Here is a 19,940-nt window from a genome sequence, read left to right as displayed (position 1 = left end):
CAGGTCAAAAACAATATACTGGCAAGCAGTTCGACGCATAATCCCCAGAAACTAGGTTTTTCATGAGAACCTAGGTTCTCATTTTGAGAACCTATGTTCTTACCAGAACCTTGGTTTTCAAATGAGAACTTAGGTTCTCATGAAAAACCTAGTTTCTCATGAGAACCTATGTTCTCATGAAAATCTAGGATATCGAATAAAAACTTGAGTTCTGGAAGCCATGTGCAATCTTCAAGCGAGAACCTAGGATCTCATTCTGAGAACCTAGGTTCTCATGAAAAACCTAGTTTCTTGGGATTATGCGTCGAACCGCTTGCCATAACGCACGACGGACTAAAGGCAATCACTAAAGATTAGCACATGATCACGTTGTGCTCAGGTGAGCTAAAAAAAAAGAGAGAATACTAAATAACTTCACGCGGTCTGTAGGCGAAACGAGAGAACACTCAATAACAGCACGCGGTCTGGTGGAAAATGGAGTGAACAGTTAATAACAGCACGCCGCAATGTGTACAAATAGAGAACACTTAATAACATATCGCGATCTTGTGGCAATAAAGAGAATACTAAATAACGGCAAGCGGTATTTATTAAAGAGACAGCACACGTAATATCAGCACGCGGTCTAGTGAAAAAACGAGAGTGCAATAAATAACAGAGCGCGGTCTTGTGACAAAATATCCATGCGCAAAATCGACAAAGCACAATAAGTTACAAACAACCACACACAAATACAACTGGAAATCGGAACCAATTTCTTCTAGTTTTATACGAAAATATAACCCTATTCACTTTGTTCATTATAAACCTGGATACGCCCACGTCACGTGTTTTAAAACACAAACAACCCAAGTCTTTGATATTAAACATTTAAATATCATGAATTATCGTCATTTGTAAAATTCCCAGTGCAACCACCAAGAACTTAAATTTTGATTTTACTGATTATATCAGACTATTTCCAGTTTGAACTGGAATATGTGGTCACCATATAGACCAATGGACAGGACAGATGACTGGCAGTCAAAGAAAAGAGAACTCGGCGTTTTGATACCATCTCTTCCCTGTAATATATGTCCCTGACTTATACCATTACGATTGAGTAGGACAACATGATTAGACGCTGGTCCACATGCTAGGATAAGTTCGTCTGAAGTAATACAAATACCCCATGGTACAGTGTTGGGATCTTTAAATGACCACAGCATGTGACGTCCAGCAGCGAAAGCGATCACACCTTTCTCTTTATCGCAAACATATAGTATTTGTGTTGCATTTGAAAAGATGACATTCACTGGGGTAGAAAACGATGATTCGTTATTTTCACAGCCAATTTGTCTTTTCAATCGTCCTGTCTTATCGTACACTTTGACTCTCCCGGGTCCGTTCTTTTTCGTATTGTCACCGCAACAAACATACAGGTCATCGCTTTCCTTGTTGTAACATATGCCGTGGCAAGTCTGTTCGGTTGAAAATGACTTAATGACTTTAAGTTCTGAAGCAACTTCAACAGTACTTATTATCTTCAAATGGCAAACAGAAACGGCTACAGTTTTGTAGGAAATAACGGTTAATCCCATAACATAATCTTCAAATGCAAGGCTATGTTTCATGATCAAAGATTTATCTAGTAACTTTAACTTTTTGTTGCTGTTGTCAAGAACACACATGTTTCCATTTGTTAGCGAAACAATACCACATACGTCAGGAAGAGAGGTATCTAATTCTGTCTTCACGTGTATCTTCTTTACGTACGTTGCCTTGGGTACTTTCGATAGTTCCACTTTAACAACAGATAAACGTGATAATAAGCAAGTATCAAGACAAAACGTAAAGGCAGATACTCTTGGAGGTTTTATAATATCTACGGAAGAGTTGCATATGTGTTTATGTCTTAATTGTGTTTCCTTTATTTCAACAAAGAGCTGTGATTCGTTTCCAGTTTCATTAAGTTTCTTTAAATGATTATTCAATTCATTAATTATTGAATCTATTTGTTGGATTTGATGATCAATATTGTTCTTTGTTTCCGACAAGTGTGAATGTATTCTTTGTTTTGAACTTTCCATAGAAATGTTTATTTGTGCTAGAAGAAGTTCTTTATAGTGATCGATTTGTTTCTCAATGCAGTCGTAGTCATTCGTACGTTGACGAAGGTAGGACTCCCTAGACGACCTTGCTTTGGCAAGATTTTCCATGTAAGACTTCAGGGAATCAATAAGCGTTTGGTATTCTGAACTTGTTTTCGTTCCACGTGCAATATTTGGAATATACTTTACGGAGACGCATGATCTGTTGGTGAAAACATGAAAAATATGTTAAAAGTTATTATGTGAGCAGTAAAAACGGAATATCAAAACAAACAAGGGCTGTTCACAAAGTTCATTTACAAACTTTACTAATATTATTTACATTACACATTTTGATTTTATCTATTCAACATGTACTTTGAACTATTCTGTATCAGTAGCGTATTGATAAAGATATCATATAATATAAGTGTTCAATCGTGTGTTAATTTCACCAAGGTATAAACCGTTTCGTAGCTATGGACAAGTATATGCTTCAAGAACTGTGCTCTTTCTTAAAATTATTATTTATCACTTTATTATATTTTCTTATTTTTTGAAATAACAAAGGAATGTTGTTTAATGATAAGTTTAATACAATAAATATATAACACGGTGAGTCAATATATCAGAGTGTGAACATACTTTCCGGACAGCCCTATTAACATATATTTTGCTGCTTGATGTTTACGTCCTAACTTCGACCATCAATTCAATCCTTTAAAATATTGAGTTTCTTATTATGACTTCTATTAACTATCTGATATAACTAGATAAATATGTATAAGATAATACCGATGAATATTGAAAAATTCAATGTTACAAATGCAAAATATTTAAAACCCACCAACATATAGAAGAATTTTAATTTTAGTTTTATTTTAAGAATTTAGTACATCTCATTTCATTATTACACATATTAAAACCCAACTAACTTTATTATATTATGCATTTTGCTTTGCAGCACTTTTTAAAAAAATGTAAATTTCTACCTATGATGTATTGCAATACATGCACTGCATGCCACTTGATCATGGTCCTCACAGAACATGTCGACAGGCTTTCCAACATGTTCTGAACACGTGACAGAGATTTTATCAGAAACCTTCGCCTTCCAGTTCTCTTTCTCAGTTTCGTTCAAAACCACGTGCGTTCTTAAACGAGAAGAACAATTATGAGTTCATGTGATGATATAAAAAGAGTTATGTGGGTTCCTTAATCGATGACTTAAGAACGTGCTTCTACTTCATTGACCAGACGCACAGGTGGTTAGCGTGTGGCTATGATATTAATTAGTAAAAACTTCATTTGGAATGAAAAATAATCAAATTATAACGAAAACGTCTCTGAAAAAACAAATTCACTTTCAAATATATATATAACAAGGTATTCAACTCAAAATGACCCGAAAACAGGGTGCATCGCTTTTAATAGCCAAGACGCCATCAAAGGAAATAAACACAAATGACATTGATCAGACCCGATTCAAGCATTAAATCTTAAGGAGTAAAGACAGACCTTCGCATTGGACCAATGAAATCACTCGTGTGTTTAAAATGTCGGCCAGTTGAAATGTATGCAAATAAAGGTTTCAAACGGCGCTGAACAGTTAGTGTTGCTGCATAATGTAACGGTAAGAACGATAAAAATATATTTTCATACGTTTTATTGAATGGTGGTACCGAGTTGCGTGAACTTTGATGGGAAATTGCCCTTTTACTTTAATTTAGTCTTAGATCGGGTAAGATCGGTGACGAGTAGGTCACGTTCGTTGTGTATCTGTTATTTCTTAAAATTTGACCCAGCATTTGTAAAAATATTACAAGATATGTACATTTCCAGAATGGAAATTTATTTCTGCATTGAATAAGACCGAGTTCATGGAAATCGCTGCACAATGAAGTTATGTCTGTTCAAAGCGATACAACCCGTTTTCGTGTTATTTTGAGTTGAATACCTTGTTATATCAATATATATATATATATATATATATATATATATATATATATATATATATATATATATATATATATATATATATATATATATATTTCAGAGAAGTTGATTTTTCGTTATAATTTGATTCTTTTTTTATTCAAAATTATGTTTTAACTTATTAATATCATAGCCACACGCTAACCACCTGTGACCAGATGCATTCATGTAACAGTAAGTTTGGAATGCTGATGCTTGTTTTGTGTATGGTGTATTATACATTTGATGTCATTTGTGTTTATTCCCCTTTGAGTGATTGATGGGCAAAGAGTAAAGTTCGACCAGCCTTAAGATTGTCTTAAACCGCGATAGCTTTGCATTTACAGTTTCAAGGCAGTAATCCAAACTTTTTTACTTATTGTATGTTTGATTTTGCATCATTGCCTTTCATAGAAAAAAACTAGTGGACAAACACATATGGCAATGCACGTGGAATTTCATCGTTCTTACATATTGAAGTGTACACTTTGGTAAATATTGTATGTATTGACAATTGATTCTTTCACAGCTTATTATTTACATGAACGAATGCATGTTATTCATTCCCATTAAGATGTATAAGATTAGTAATGTCATTCGCAAATATGAAGATTGCACTCACCTCATCGCAGGGAATCGGTTGTGTGTTTTCCAGCAGGTGTCGCAATAGGGACTCTCACAATCCACGCAGTAGCGTTTCGCCTTCTTTGATGTCCCTTCCTGGTCACATGGTTGGCACGTGACTTGAAGCTCCTCAATTGCCATAGCTTCCATTTCACTGCTTTTCACATCCATAGTTGTGTTCTGTAGAGTATAACATTTGTCTGAATGAAACAAAAGTCAATTACCGAAATGCGTAATATAAAAGCATTGGCATCTTTAAGAAAACATTTAACATTGAACAACATAAAATGTCCACAAATACCGGTATGTAGCGAATTTTTGTCATGAGATGAAACTTACGTGAAAATTGTAACAAGATAATTATTAGAAATATTATATTACAATCAAAAATATTCATTAAAAATGATGACCCAATATACTAGAATTAACTAAAATTATCATTATAATTACATTGGTTCTTGTTAAAGAGACCTGTACACAGTTTGGCAAAGATAGCAAATTGATACAGATTCAAAAAGGGAAATATACTTTATGTTTAAACAAGAGAAAAAACACCATTGACTAAGGAAAGAATTTGGCTTATAAATGGATATCGGTAACGTAAGTGAGTATTTAATACCTCACTATTGGTGAAGCTTGTATAAATATTGATAGCAAATTGCGTAGATCAAATGTGTTAAAACTACACTAAATTCATTTGGTTTCAGCAGTTTGTGGTTGCACCAGTATCATGAAATTAATTACATTTATATGATAAAACAGACCGTGACGTTTACATTCACACTTGGTTTGAATGTACATGTATATACAGCCTCAAAGTAAGCTTAAATATTATATCACATTTAAATTTTGTTTTGAAACATACTTCAATTGTATATATAATGAAAAGCATAGAGTTGCAATTAGTAGATTTCGATTGTGTTCGCATCATTTCGAAATATAAATAAAAATGAAGATTTGATAGTATTAACGTCAATTATCGTAATTGTTAAGTGCGTACTTTTGGCATAATTGAATCTGAATTCCATTTTCTATGTATTTTTCCAATTTACGGAGATCTGAGGTCGTAATACAACATAAGGCTGCCATTTAATACCTGGAATTATTTCCCCAAAATTGTGTCTTAGAACCTGGGTACCGTTTTACTCAGCAACTTACGCAAGTCTTAGACTTACCCCCCGTTCACACATAGCTGCGACTTTACGACGATCATCCCGATCAAGCCACGATCTGACAAAAAGGATGGAGGCCGATCGAAGTCTTTAATCGAGCAATTTAGAAAAAAATATGGTTTTCATTTCGACCGTTCTACGATGCCCCTACGTCGAAAGCTTACTGCGTTTACTGCCGCGACATTAAAGATCATACTACGACGCTACTCAGAGCTTGTACTTTTACATGAAGATCTCTCCACGATGCTTCCGCGCTGCCTGTACGATTACGGCGCTTCCACTACGCTCTTTTTACGACTCTACACCGATTCTTGTTGGCCACGATCCCGTTACGCTTGTTTTGAGAAAAATAAGCGTGGCGAGAGCGTAGAGCTCTCCGATCATGAAGACTCTACCGCGATCATACTGCGCTTATAAAAACTCCACTACGTTTCTCCTGCGATTTGTCACGATCGGCCACACTTTGATCGTAGTAGAAGCGGCGTCTATGTGTGAACGAGGAGTTACGCACATATTTTAAAATAATTGAAATGCATTTATTTCAGATTGAGGGAAACTAATTTTTACTTAAACTGTAACATTATATTATGAATTTCATTTCAAAATTACCCAATTTTAATGTAGCAAGAATTTGAAGGAACTAGACTGAATTTAAAATATGTGCTTAAGTCTACGAATTGCGTAAGTAGCTTAGTAAAACGGTACCGTGGTAAGCTTATCCGTAAAGTACTTAAATTTATCTATTTTGCAATGTTAAAGAGAAAAGTTGTCATTGACTCGGTCTGTGTTTTTTACAAAGTGAATCTCCACGTTTTTGATTTGATATAACATACTTTTTCAATGCATTTATTTATTTGGTACGTTACTTTTAATAGTTTAAACAGATAAATAATTATCTTGTTTCTTGCAGAAGAGTGTCGAGGGCTGTAATATCGTCAAACATTCACTTTGCGAATTGGGGCAGCAAGAGAGAGGGTCAAATTACAGTATTTTGATATTAATCTGCACATTATTTTGCAGATTATTTGAAATTATTTTAATTATTTGAATAAGTATTAAAAACTGCAGAACGTGTGTTAAATAATATAGCGTGCATGTAATATTTTGCGTAAATATAACAACAACATCAACAAATTGTACCTTTCCGAATTAATGAAAATGAAACAACCATAACCGTATAATTAATAGTAACAAAACAAGAAAAACAAAGAAATAACTTTGTTCAGTCTCGTAAATAGTAATGATGTAATGCTAAGGTTAATTAAAACAAGAGCATAAATAAACGTCTAGCAAATCAGAAATAACATGAACATCCAGACATTTACTTGCTCGCAAAATACCAATCTCCCTTGAAACATATTTATGATTTTCCGATAGATATAGGATGGTTTGCAATATTTCTACACTTCTTGTTTCATTTATGTGTACTTATTCTTTATTTTCATTCAGTCAACTGTTCCTTTAACATTTACTTCAGCAGAAACTCCCCGGTATCTTGTCAATGGACTTTCAACGCCGTCGGCGCTCTCGTTTAAATTTTTTGTCAATTTACAAAAACGTGAAAAGGTCTCTTAAATATGTTTCTTTTTTAATTGGAACTAGTGACCAAGTTTTGAGCTCACATGATCCAGCTTCAATCTCAGCCGATATTTTATTGGGACTAATTTTCTGACATAGTTTCATGCTGACTGTCAAATAATTGTGGCTAATATAGCGTCAACAAGTTTTCACTATAGCTATATAGGGTAAATTGCCACACCCACCGTCGGCGGTGTTTTTCGATAAACAAGAAGAATATTTTGAACTCAACAGAGAAGTAGATATAACAAGTATTCTGACTTACTAGCATTTCAAGTGCACAAAAAATTGACTTCTAGAAAGTTAACAAGGTTTTACCAAAGCCATATAAGGAAAATGCCTACCCCTGGCGGCCATGTTTGTAGACGAACCATGACCAATTTCAAACTCAGCCGAGCTATCATTACACCAGATTGTCTGACCAAGTTTCATAAAGATTTGACCATTTCTGCAACTTCTAGAGTGTTAACAAGGTTTTACTATAGCCATATTAGGAAAAAAGCCACTTCGCCAGGCTGCCATGTTTTCAACGGACCAAAACCATTTTCGAACTAAGCCCAGATAACATCACAACAACTGTTTTGATCAAGTTTCATGAAGATGAGACTAAAAATGTGTCTTCTAGAGCATTAACAATGTTTTACTTCAGTCATATAAGGAATAATTCCCCGCCTTGACCCTGACCCTAACCACCCTATCTACAATCTTAAGCTAGGTCTAGTTATGATGTATGCATAAATGTGGTTTCATTATAATAAAAATGGAATACATTATGATATTTTAGTAACAGTGACATTGACCCCGCATTTCCAATACGCAATCATTGGTAGGCGGGAATTGGACTATATTACGAATAAATGAACCTTCCATGTGTAAAAAGGTACTTGAATAATTAAAAAGTAGAGTTACTAAAATTGTCATATGATGCCATTTCAATATGGGAAATCAATTCATTCCCGAGAAAGAGGCTAACCGAAAAAAATTAACCTGCCTATTCAAAGTATATGCAAGTGTTTAGGTTTCGAATAGTTCCAGATTTTGACATTTTTTCTAACCTGAGTTGTTATCAAATTTTGCCCGAGGCATATTTGGTCATGTCAATATGGAGGATAGATCTTTAAAACGAAATTGTTCAAGAAATTTTTGAGAGACAAGCTTAACGACAAAAACTGTAGCCTAGCTATGATACCGACGCCGAAGCAGGGAGGAGTAGAGCAGCTTTCCTTTTTCTTCGAAAATTCGAGCTAAATATCCCTCCTATATATTTGTTCATCAAGTTCTGCAGAATATGCATTCTCTGCAGTGCTTCAGAGCCTTGGTATTTCTTCTGAGGTTTCATGAAAACTTTCAGTTTAACTGTTCACTGCGTATCTATGTGACGATGATGTGACCTTGAACTGATTTTAATAGTTTGATTAAAAAATCGCTCCTGGTTGCGACACTGTACACAAGAGAAAAGGTGAAAGCATGTTAAAAAAAATTATGCACTAGATGTCTCGTTTATATTCAACTAGGTGAACGAGTTGACCCTTGACTAAGATAACACCATCGGATGCCAAGATGCCACGGCGCTTGTTTAATATGAGAATGCCTCTAGCTAGCCGATATGCTTTGCTTCTCTGTTGAATGAGCCCCTCGTTTAGGAATACACCTTTGCAGCTTTGTCCTTACAATTTGATAACTTTGTAAACAGATTCTGCCAAACGATGGAGCTGGTGAATTGACTAACCTGTCGCATTCCTGAGCTTCCCGACTCTGTGCGACCTTATTTATACAATGTGTCGCAAGATTCTGATTTGAAAAATGTTCACAGTTATTTTATTTGTGGATCCTGCACTAGTTTCGCAAAGACCAGTTCTACGAAGGCAGTAACTGATTATGTGACTCTTCGTTTAACTGAAGATTGTGTACCCTTGTTTCGAGTTCAGCTACAGTTTTCTGGAGAGTTTTTTTTGCATTCTCGGGTTGATATTTTCTCGTGAAGCTATTGAACCACACGAGTATAGCGACGTGTTCAACAGTGGAGGTCATTTGCGCCTAAAATGATTTGCTAAGTACGTCAATCTAGTCAATTTCGATTTCGGAGAGGCTTATCTGAATAGGCGTATCAGATATGCATTAGGCCGAAAATGTAAGTGACTTTTTTAAGTCAGCCTGATCGAAAGAGGATGTTGCGGCTATCTTTGAGGTTTCCTGTGGAGCCAACGTGTGTTTTTAAATGTTGTTTAACTTACTCTCCGATTCTTTTTTGACCAGTATACTAGCGGTCAGTGATGATAGCCCTGCTTTGCACTGCGATAACTGCTATATATGTTTATAAATGTGTACAAAGGCGTAAATCAAGCGTGACAAAGACGGAAATGAAAAAATATCACTTTTTACTAATTATTATGAATATTCGATGTGAAGATAATATGTTATACATACTTTTGCAATAATTGTCCGTTTCCCACGAAAGTTAACACACCAATTGCAGAGAACATTTAATTTTACTTGCTCACGTTTACAAACGCGGCTGCCTATCCGCCATTATTATTGCCCATTTCATTATTTAAGGACATATCACTTTCTGAAACAGTCAGAAGTGGGTGGGGTTATGTTAAAAAAAATATTCCTTATATTAACATTCTATATTAGGTTTGGAACAATATGCACAATTAAAATAGCATATACTTCAGTGATACATGAACAGGTTCTAATGAGTCTTTCAAAACGGGTAAATAATCACTTTTTCATCTTATAAACCACTTTTTTCTTGAGCGTCCAAAGTCCTTATTTTCTTTTTTCTTCATAATTCCACTGATACCAGCTGGTATCTTCTTACTTCTTATACAGCTGGCGTGCCATTTCGAATTTTTCAAAACAGTAACGACTGATGAACTCCGTATTTTATTAGAGCAATCAGTGCCGTTCGGCCTATTACATTAAACACTTATGCGTATAATGTCTAGCCCTGGCTGCGTTCAAGAAAACTTCATTTTACTTCAGATAATTTCAGGACCTTTTCGAAAGGTTCCCCAATTTTGTTACTTCCTTCTAAGTATTTTAGTATTTAGTTCAGTGCTTAAAGGGGCCTTTTCACAGATTTTGGCATTTTTTAACTTATTCATTAAATGCTTTATATCGATAAATGTAAACATTGGATCGTAAAAGCTCCAGTAAAAAATCAAGAATAAAATTTAAAAAAGGAAAAGAACATTGCCCTGACCAGGTTTCGAACCAGTGACCCCTGGAGTCCTGCCAGAGTCCTGAATTAAAAACGCTTTATCCTACTGAGCTATTCCGCCGTGTACACATACTGAACGTATTTTATACCTTATTAAGCAATCTTCGTAGTTTCACAAAATTCAACGACAAAAACAGAACTCTCCAAATTATTCAATCGTTTCGCGTTGCAACGCTTTATAATTTTTAGGTTTTAAAATCGTCAAAAGATGCATATAATGGCTATATTAGACCATGGTAAATGTTCAGTATTACTGTTTCCTCACAAATATCATAACTAAAACGAAAATTTGCGAATCTGAAACAACTTTTTTCAATTTTGTCAATTTACCAAAGCGTGAAAAGATCCCTTTAAACAACTAACAAGTTGGCAGGAATTATATCTGTTGCTCATATGTGTGCGTATTCTCACTGTGTACAAGTTATTAAATATAGGCTAAGTGTGAGATTCGAAACGTATTTCAATGCGCCATATCATCTCTATTGGCGGGCAGGGGTTAAAAAATAATGCTTTGACTAAACCGATACAAGGCGGTGACCCCAGATTTCATAATGTTTCACGTTTCATTCTTCATTATTTCAGTATCCCATGTACGTTGGGATATATTGTTGCGAGGACGCCGTTGGAATAATCAAGAACGCGCCTAAATTTGTTTCGTACTTTTATTTCTTGATCTATCATGACGACAATTACGAATATGACGCCAATGACGACTAGCATTGACGATTCTCTACAATAAATGAAATTAACAATTAAAATAAAATGAATAATAAGATTATAGTACAACAGATATGCTATTCAAAGTATAATATAACAGCAAAAAATATCAAAACAGGACAGTTAACTATTGGCATTTCCTTTCCTCTAAAGCTTAATTTCAACGAACAGAAACATATTTAGATGTAGGAAAAACTTCCCAACAGTCCTGGTTTGACACTTATACGCATTCAAAACATGAGACGAGCTAAAAACGTGCCAACTTCAACATTTAATGGAAGGAACAAGGACTGTGATTTTTAGAACACTGAAAATTAAATAAAATCAATAGTACTATGAAAACCCTAAAGAAAAGCAGCATACATGACCATAGACTACAAATCAAGGTAGAAAATGTGTCTGAAACAATGCAAAGATCTATATGAAAAAATTAAGTTTTTTGTATAGATGGCAATAATCCAACTTACTATCAGCTTTATATCACAGAGCCGCCAAAGCAAGAATAATCAAAGGCTTTGGGAGTGTATACGTTCATATAGACTAGTTTATTGATAGATCTTTGAACAATTTTAAGCAATTGATATACTACATGTGATTTTGCTGATGTTGCTGCTAATGATGATGATTTGAAATGACAGTGATTGATGTATTTCGTTACCTTTTTATATAAACATCCAATTTTGTTGTCTGATAACTTTCGATTTGAACTTAGTATTATAATGCGTTTCACATGATTTGGTATATTACGCGCTTACTTCCCTTAGTTGTAAATTGGCCATGTACCAAACTTTCAATTTTTTCAAAGACACATCTCTTCGACATTCATTGTATATCGTAAGTTATGTTTGCTTGACATGATAACATTGTTTAAATGTACTTAACAATATACAAATTATTATTAAAACGACTTTTGCAACTCTTTAAACGGACAATTAGACGCTTCGTACCATTACATCTTCGTACCACTTGCAATAATCAACCTTCCATCTCCCAGTGATTTTTTTCACCCAATTGGGAACGGGTCCGGTACCCATTCCATTGGGAATTTTTCGCCTCGTGAAATCATCAAATTGGGAAAAAAACGAGTCGCGAAATCTTCCAATTTGGAAAAACCAAGTTGTGAATGGTACCAATTGAAGAATGGTATTTAAATGACTTTGTTTAACTTTTGTCTGCCTTAAATGACACAGGAAAGCAACATAAACTTGTATTCACAGTCTTGCACAAACAACAACATGCTATCGGAACACAGATTGTTACAGAGTGAGACAGAGTTCTCTGTTTTTATCTGCTTTAAATATATCAAAAATGGCTTCTTTCTTGAGAGTCCAGACACTCCCAGGCTGCATAGCCTTAACAGAGCACTAAGTGTGCCTTGTCCGAGTCTGAGACACAGAACTTTTTACAAAGCCAAAATCGCCTAACGATTTGCTTTTGACTTCACTACGCTTTAATTTATTTCTGCAATACTTACAATAACAACTACTATATAATAACTTGTAATAACATACACATATTTAATGTACAAATGTAACGTTAAATGCTTAAACCAGTCAATGTTTGAGAAGTCTGTCAAATCGGCCCCAAGTTAAAACGGTCTCGAAAAACATCAAGTTGGCATTTTTCGGGGATGGTTTACTTGATTTTCATTGGGACGGGTCCAGTTCATTTTGGGAACGGGTCCGTAGGTCATTGGGAATGGGTCTGTTTACCGGACCCGTCCAAAGAAGGAAAAAAATACCTAATCTCCTGACTCTCCGGGTCGCTCGGAATTACAAATGCTAAGGGCTCTTTTAATGTCAATTCGCCTCACTAAATCCATGCGGCACTTATATCAGTAGTTTGCCTTCCACAAAATGTTTTCTGTCATAATAGTGATTGCCTAATATAACCACTAGTTACAATAATTCAACTCTCAGCTTTATAACCCAAAGGGTTGCTGAGGCTCTGGGAGTACGTTTATATGGACTTATATAACCACCAATATTCAGCAGTTTTCAAGGCAAAATTAGTCCATATACCAATAAACCTTACTCCCAAAGTCTTTGATAATTTTTGCTATGGTGGCTCAGGGAGTACATATGCACCCCTTTATAAAGACAACTAATGGCAAAATGTGACCTTTTTTCCCTAGTTATAACCAACATTACCCAAAAATTCCAAATTTTCCCTAAAACCCATATTAATTTAAAAATTATAAATGTTATACAGCGATAATTCCGGAGCGTGCCAGGATGTCACTAAACAACAACACACTTAACTATTGGTTCACTATTGTAGCTGGAGTCGGATATAGAAGATTGTACATTGCCATTCACACCAATCTAAATTGCGGATGATACTGGAAATATTCAATGTATCACGCTTGAGCACGCCTGTTGATATTTCATCGTCCAAGATTGCGGACAAGCAGAACAGAAATAAGGATGTACAGCAAAAATGATATAAATCTATTGAATTAACAACGGGCATTGCATAGTAAGTAGGTAATAGTGAAATGGGTTTGTCACTTAACAATAAAGACAACGTTTTAGATACAAAGAACAAATATTTATTAAATATCTGTGTCAAGGAAACCAGTGTTTGCAAATTGGAGTTCAGTCTACTTGAAAGTTTTAATAATTTAGAAGAGTTCGAAAATGGAAAACAAATATGATTTGATTTATATGTTTGTGGATCTGTGTATAATCAGATTCATATGCACATTCTGCTTTATGATGTTTGTCATGCTTCACAGTTTACTGAAAAAGGATTTAACTGAGGATGTGAAATGCAAGATATTCAAAGGTACACAAATTAAATAATAAATATATTAGTTTAACTCAGTTTCATACATCATTAACACAACAAGAACACTTAAAAGCCCATTAACACTCGAAATCAACGAATATTTCGTAAAAAATTCGATAAATAAATTTAACACATAAAAAAATCAATGTTACTTATAATAGCAATTGCCAAAATTTCAAAGGTAGATCACAGGTGGTTAGCGTGTGGCTATGATATTAATTAGTGAAAACATCATTTTGAATGATAAATTATCATATTTATATATAACGAAAAATCAACTTTTCTGAAGAAAAAAAATCACTATCAAATATATAATATATATAAATATATAACAAGGTATCCAACTCGAAATCACTCGAAAATCGGATGCATCGCTTTGAACAGCCATTACTTCATCAATTTTTCAGCGATTTTCACGATCTCGGTCTATTTCAAGGCAGAAATGAATTTTCTTTCTGGAAATGTATATGTCTTTCAATATTTTACAAATACTGGGTCAACTTTTAAGAAATAACACAATACACAACTCGCATGACCCACTTAACATCGATCAGACAGTATTCATGACTGAAATCTTCATGGAGTAAAGGGCATTTTCCCTGCAAAGTTCACGTACCTCGATACCATAATTCAATAAAACGTATGAAAAAACATTCTTACCATGCTTGTCGTTGCATTATGCATCAAAACTAACTGTCCAGTGCCGTTTGAAACCATTGTTTACATACATTTCAACTGACATTTTAAACACACGAGTGATTTCATTGGTCCAATGCGAAGGAATGTCTTTACAACTGGAGATTTCATTCATGAATACTGTCTGATCATTGTCAAGTAGGTCAAGCTAATTGTGTATCGTGTTATTTCTTAAAATTTGAACCAGAATGTGTAGAAATATAACAAGATATACACATATCCAGAAAGGAAATTCATTTCTGCGTTGAATAAGACCGTGTTCATGATTATATCGCTGCAAAATTGATGAAGTAATGGCTGTTCAAAGCGATGCACCCGTTTTTGGGTGATTTCGAGTTGGAAACCTTGTTATATATATATATATATTGATAGTCAATTTTTTTTTCCAGAAAAGTTGATTTTTCGTTATAACATGATAATTTATCATTCAAAATGATGTTTTCACTAATTAATATCATAGCCACACGATAACCACCTGTGAGCTAGATGTGGTCTGGTAACATAGCTTTAACAAGATACAAAATGCTTTTTTTTGTTATTTGTGGGACAATATATTCAACACATGTTTATGTGCCATGTTAGTGTTCGTTTGACATATAAATATATATTGTTGCAGGAAATTAAAATGGAATATATAGTGCCACAACAAATAAAAACGAGCATTTGTATCTCATTATATCTATCTATGTTGATTTCAGTACAAAACCCTGATGAATATTTGGCTATTTCTATAAGGAACACTGAATTTTTATGGGTTGACTTTATTTTACGATTTTTTTAACGAAATATTCGTTTATTTATGTCCCTGGAGCGATTGATCGGGAGAATATTGTTTTTGGCCTGTCTGTCTGTAATAATAACTAAACATCATCTTGATTGCAACAGGAATTCAAGAAGCACATTATAATACAAATTTAAAATGCAGACAAACATTCAATTAAAAAATTTGAGCTGTGCGTATGTACAATCTCAAAGCATTCAAGAAAAGCTAATCTTCTTACCACTCAAATTAAGGAGACATATAGATCGTTGTAATGATTCATATAATAATAAACAAATGCATTTCCCATGTATCTTCTTTTGAACAAGAAGATATAATACATGGATGGTAATTCAAAGAAAATAATTACCGGTAAACGCAATGCATTGTGGTACTTAATGAGCATTTGTAACACTAGCTGTAGGGCTTTGGTTCACAACAAATCAAATCAATAATGAATTTGTTTTCCTAGTTTAATACACATTCTGCAGGTCTCAAGATTGCAGCGTTACTTTCAAGTGATAAAGAAACATGTTTTGCGCTTAATTTGTGGATGATGCTTCTTTATATCTAAAAAATGTATATGGTATTGATGAGGTGTACATAATATTGGTAGATAGATCTATCTTTGAAGACAATTTGAGAAAGTCAAATGACACTTTCAGTAAAAAAAACATTGTTTTGTCTATTCTTAGGGAAAAAAAATCATATCGAAAACTGAAGTCATGGAGGTTTAAATTCTTTATATTCACGAAAGCCACTTGCTCTGGGAAAAAAAATCAAGTCCTGATTTGTAGACACACGCTTGTCCACATGTGTTCTGCTCAACTTTATAACGTACATCATACAACTTGCAGACATAATTTTTATGTCCCCCACTATAGTAGTGGGGGACATATTGTTTTTGCCCTGTCTGTTGGTATGTTGGTTGGTCTGTTGGTTGGTCTGTTGGTTGGTTGGTTTGCGCCAACTTTAACATTTGCAATAACTTTTGCAATATTGAAGATAGCAACTTGATATTTGGCATGCATATGTATCTCATGGAGCTGCACATTTTGAGTGGTGAAAGGTCAAGGTCATCCTTCAAGGTCAAAAGTCAAATATATGGGTCAAAATCGCTCATTTAATGTACACTTTTGCAGTATTTCAATATTCAAGGTAGCAACTTGATATTTGGCATGCATGTGTATCTCATGGAGCTGCACATTTTGAGTGGTAAAAGGTCAAGGTCATCCTTCAAAGTCAGAGGTCAAATATATGTGGCCCAAATCGCTCATTTTATGAGTACTTTGCAATATTGAAGATAGTAACTTGATATTTGGCATGCATGTGTATCTCATGGAGCTGCACATTTTGAGTGGTGAAAGATCAAGGTCAAATATATGAGTCAAAATTGCTCATGTAATGTCACTTAAGCAATATTGAAGCAAGAAATTTTATATTTGAAATGCATGTGTATCTCATGGAGCTGCACATTTTGAGTGGTGAAGCGTCAAGGTCAAGGTCATCCTTCAAGGTCTAACGTCATATAGGGGGACATTGTGTTTCACAAACACATCTTGTTTATGATGTGAATTGTTTCATATGTGAACAATTACTTAAGTAAGGCCCATTTTTCAGTTTAAACATGTTGCATCAGTATGAGTTTCTGATCATATACCCCCATAATATTTTTCGTTCAATGTGATACTACCAGTATTTGATTTCAGTACAAAACCCTGACTAGCATTCCTCCCCCAAGATGCCCACCATTCTTGCTCTTGATGTGTCCCTGTCCATGAGTAGACCTGTGAAGACAGAAGCAGGCGGAGAGGATTTCAGTCGCAAAAATCTTGCAATTCATGGGCTTTCAACACTGCTGGACTACTTTACAGCAAACTGTAAACTTGAGTTCACATCTTTGGTACTTATTATTTAGATTTCACTTTCGTAGTTCTTTAGTTTACTGGTGTACTTGTTTTATAAAGCTAGATTGTATGGAAAGCCTTGAAAGTTAACGACACTCTTGAGTCTTTTTCTTAGACCAAAACAATGGTTGAAATATTGTGAAATTCTCCCATTAGGGGAATCAAACCTTGGACCTCCCAGTTGAAAGTAGTACAGCATATCAAATGTAACATAGTGGCTTAACTGAGCTTTGATGTTTCAACAGTAAATGTACATGTAATTACAGGATATATATATATATGATTATATGTATATAAAACAAAAATTTAAATACATATGTATATAAAGTACATGTACTTTAAATTTATAAATTACTTAGAAACTTTGTGAAATAGCTTTAACATTGTGACATGCCAGTTGGGTTTTATTGGTGCTCTTGCTTTATTTGATGCCCTGGGGATATGGGTCAGTTGGATTATTGAACCGTATAGCAAAACCAGATGAACACATTTTGTCTATAATCAACATGCCTCATTTCATCGCATTGATATTTATAGGTGTTGCATATAACTGACCATTCTTTTACCACTATCAATAAGTGACACTGACCTTGACTTGCACTAATGATATTTTTACATCAACATGTTCATCCAACAAGTTTTATTGTTTATATGCAGGTATTTATTTTAGTTTTAATCACAGCTGTATTTGAGCCTTGATCAGGGAAATTGGGTTTAATGCATGCGTGTAAAGTGTTGTCCCATATTAGCCGATGCAGTCTGCACTGGCTTATTAGGGACCACACTGTCCACTTTAACAAGATTTTTGTTTAGAAAAGATCTCATTTAAACTAAAAACGTTCCAAAAAGCGGAAGGTGTTGTCCCGGATTAGCCTGTGTGGACTGCACAGGCTTAACTGGCACAACAAATTATGCATAAGCATTCAATATTGTTGTCCCAGAGTCACCCTGATTTGTTATAAATATTTCTCAGGTTGTGTTTTCGTACCTGTGGGAACAGCTGTGCGCGTTCACGCGAGATGTTGACGTTATTAAGGCGGCTCTAAACACTGTCGGGGACTTCAGTAAGACCTGCTTTGAGCCCGTGCTGAGAGGGGTCAGCTCTCTAGTTGTAGAGGAGTTTGGAGGGACCACACCAGTTCAGGTAATTAAGCGGTATTCTGGGAAAACTGGGCCTAATGCATGCGTAAAGTGTTATACCAAGTTAGTCTGTGCAGTAAAGTGTTATACCAAGTTAGTCTGTGCAGTACACAAGACTGGGCCTAATGCATGCGTAAAGTGTTATACCAAGTTAGTCTGTGCAGTAAAGTGTTATACCAAGTTAGTGTGTGCAGTAAAGTGTTATACCAAGTTAGTCTGTGCAGTAAAGTGTTATACCAAGTTAGTCTGTGCAGTACACAAAACTGGGCCTAATGCATGCGTAAAGTGTTATACCAAGTTAGTCTGTGCAGTACACAAAACTGGGCCTAATGCATGCCTTAAGTGTTATACCAAGTTAGTCTGTGCAGTAAAGTGTTATACCAAGTTAGTCTGTGCAGTAAAGTGTTATACCAAGTTAGTCTGTGCAGTACACAAAACTGGGCCTAATGCATGCGTAAAGTGTTATACCAAGTTAGTCTGTGCAGTACACAAAACTGGGCCTAATGCATGCGTAAAGTGTTATACCAAGTTAGTCTGTGCAGTAAAGTGTTATACCAAGTTAGTCTGTGCAGTAAAGTGTTATACCAAGTTAGTCTGTGCAGTAAAGTGTTATACCAAGTTAGTCTGTGCAGTAAAGTGTTATACCAAGTTAGTCTGTGCAGTAAAGTGTTATACCAAGTTAGTCTGTGCAGTACACAAAGGCTAATCAAGGATGACACTTTCTTCTTTTATGGATTTTTGTTAAAAGGAGTTTGGAGGGACCACACCTGTTCAGGTAATTAGTGTTTAGACTTTGTTTTCCACCTCTTATTAACTTAAAATATTATTTTAGTTATTGATGAAGAAGTAATTTCAATTAATTGACAATATTATTATTATCAGGCCAGTTGTTAGTGAGAAGTAGTTTCACATGACAGACGGGGGCAGCTTCATTGCCGAAATCAGCAAAACATTTTTATGAACTTAACAAGTGCTTCAGCCCGGTTTGATATGGAAACAGAAAACTCTAGGAGAACATACAGTTTCTTTTGTTTGATTGTGGACAAGTTCAACAATCTGTGTTTGTAGCGAAAAAAAAGATAGATATGTAATGAATACATGTTGTATGTATAAGACACTTAACAACATTTTGGAGTTCTAATGCAAAGGAATTAAATCATTAAAGCTTTATATGCAATAAATTTAAAAGCCACACATAAAAGTTAAGTTAAGTTGATTATTGCTTTATGAACAATTATCTTAATTTAACAAAAAGTTCAATTCACATATAAACTAACAAATATTCCT

The 19,940-nt window shown here is 34.7% G+C and overlaps 2 protein-coding genes across 6 annotated transcripts in view; one reads left to right on the top strand and one right to left on the bottom strand.

Moving 5' to 3' along the window:
* Window positions 1–751: 751 nt before the first annotated feature.
* LOC127877295 (uncharacterized) lies at window positions 752–12,091 on the bottom strand. Of its 2 annotated transcripts, none has more exons than XM_052422984.1 (4): window positions 12,019–12,091; window positions 4,666–4,847; window positions 3,062–3,223; window positions 752–2,292 (listed from the first exon to the last, which is right to left on the bottom strand). In XM_052422984.1, exons 2-4 carry the CDS (start codon window positions 4,836–4,838, stop codon window positions 951–953), a joined length of 1,677 nt encoding a protein of 558 aa, XP_052278944.1. In that variant the 5' UTR covers window positions 4,839–4,847; window positions 12,019–12,091; the 3' UTR covers window positions 752–950. The 2 variants fall into 2 exon arrangements, with proteins under 2 accessions (XP_052278944.1, XP_052278943.1); XM_052422983.1 differs by lacking the exon at window positions 12,019–12,091 and adding an exon at window positions 9,845–9,992.
* The window catches only part of LOC127877296 (integrator complex subunit 14-like), a 23,669-nt gene continuing 13,721 nt past the window's right edge, over window positions 9,993–19,940 (top strand). Inside the window, exons 1-4 of one of the 4 annotated variants that reach the window (XM_052422986.1) lie at window positions 12,066–12,194; window positions 13,641–13,838; window positions 17,316–17,509; window positions 18,487–18,657. In XM_052422986.1, coding sequence (XP_052278946.1) covers window positions 17,348–17,509; window positions 18,487–18,657 — 333 coding nt within the window. In that variant the 5' untranslated portion in view covers window positions 12,066–12,194; window positions 13,641–13,838; window positions 17,316–17,347. Of the gene's footprint in view, window positions 10,134–12,039; window positions 12,195–13,640; window positions 13,839–17,315; window positions 17,510–18,486; window positions 18,658–19,940 lie in introns of those variants that run through there. The other 3 variants (XM_052422987.1, XM_052422988.1, XM_052422985.1) reach the window with 3 other exon arrangements.

The sequence above is a fragment of the Dreissena polymorpha genome, chromosome 4 (genome assembly GCF_020536995.1).
Source record: "Dreissena polymorpha isolate Duluth1 chromosome 4, UMN_Dpol_1.0, whole genome shotgun sequence".
Classification (NCBI taxonomy): Eukaryota; Metazoa; Mollusca; class Bivalvia; order Myida; family Dreissenidae; genus Dreissena; species Dreissena polymorpha.
Note: the sequence above shows the minus strand (reverse complement) of the source record. Positions and strands in the feature narration are given on the sequence as shown.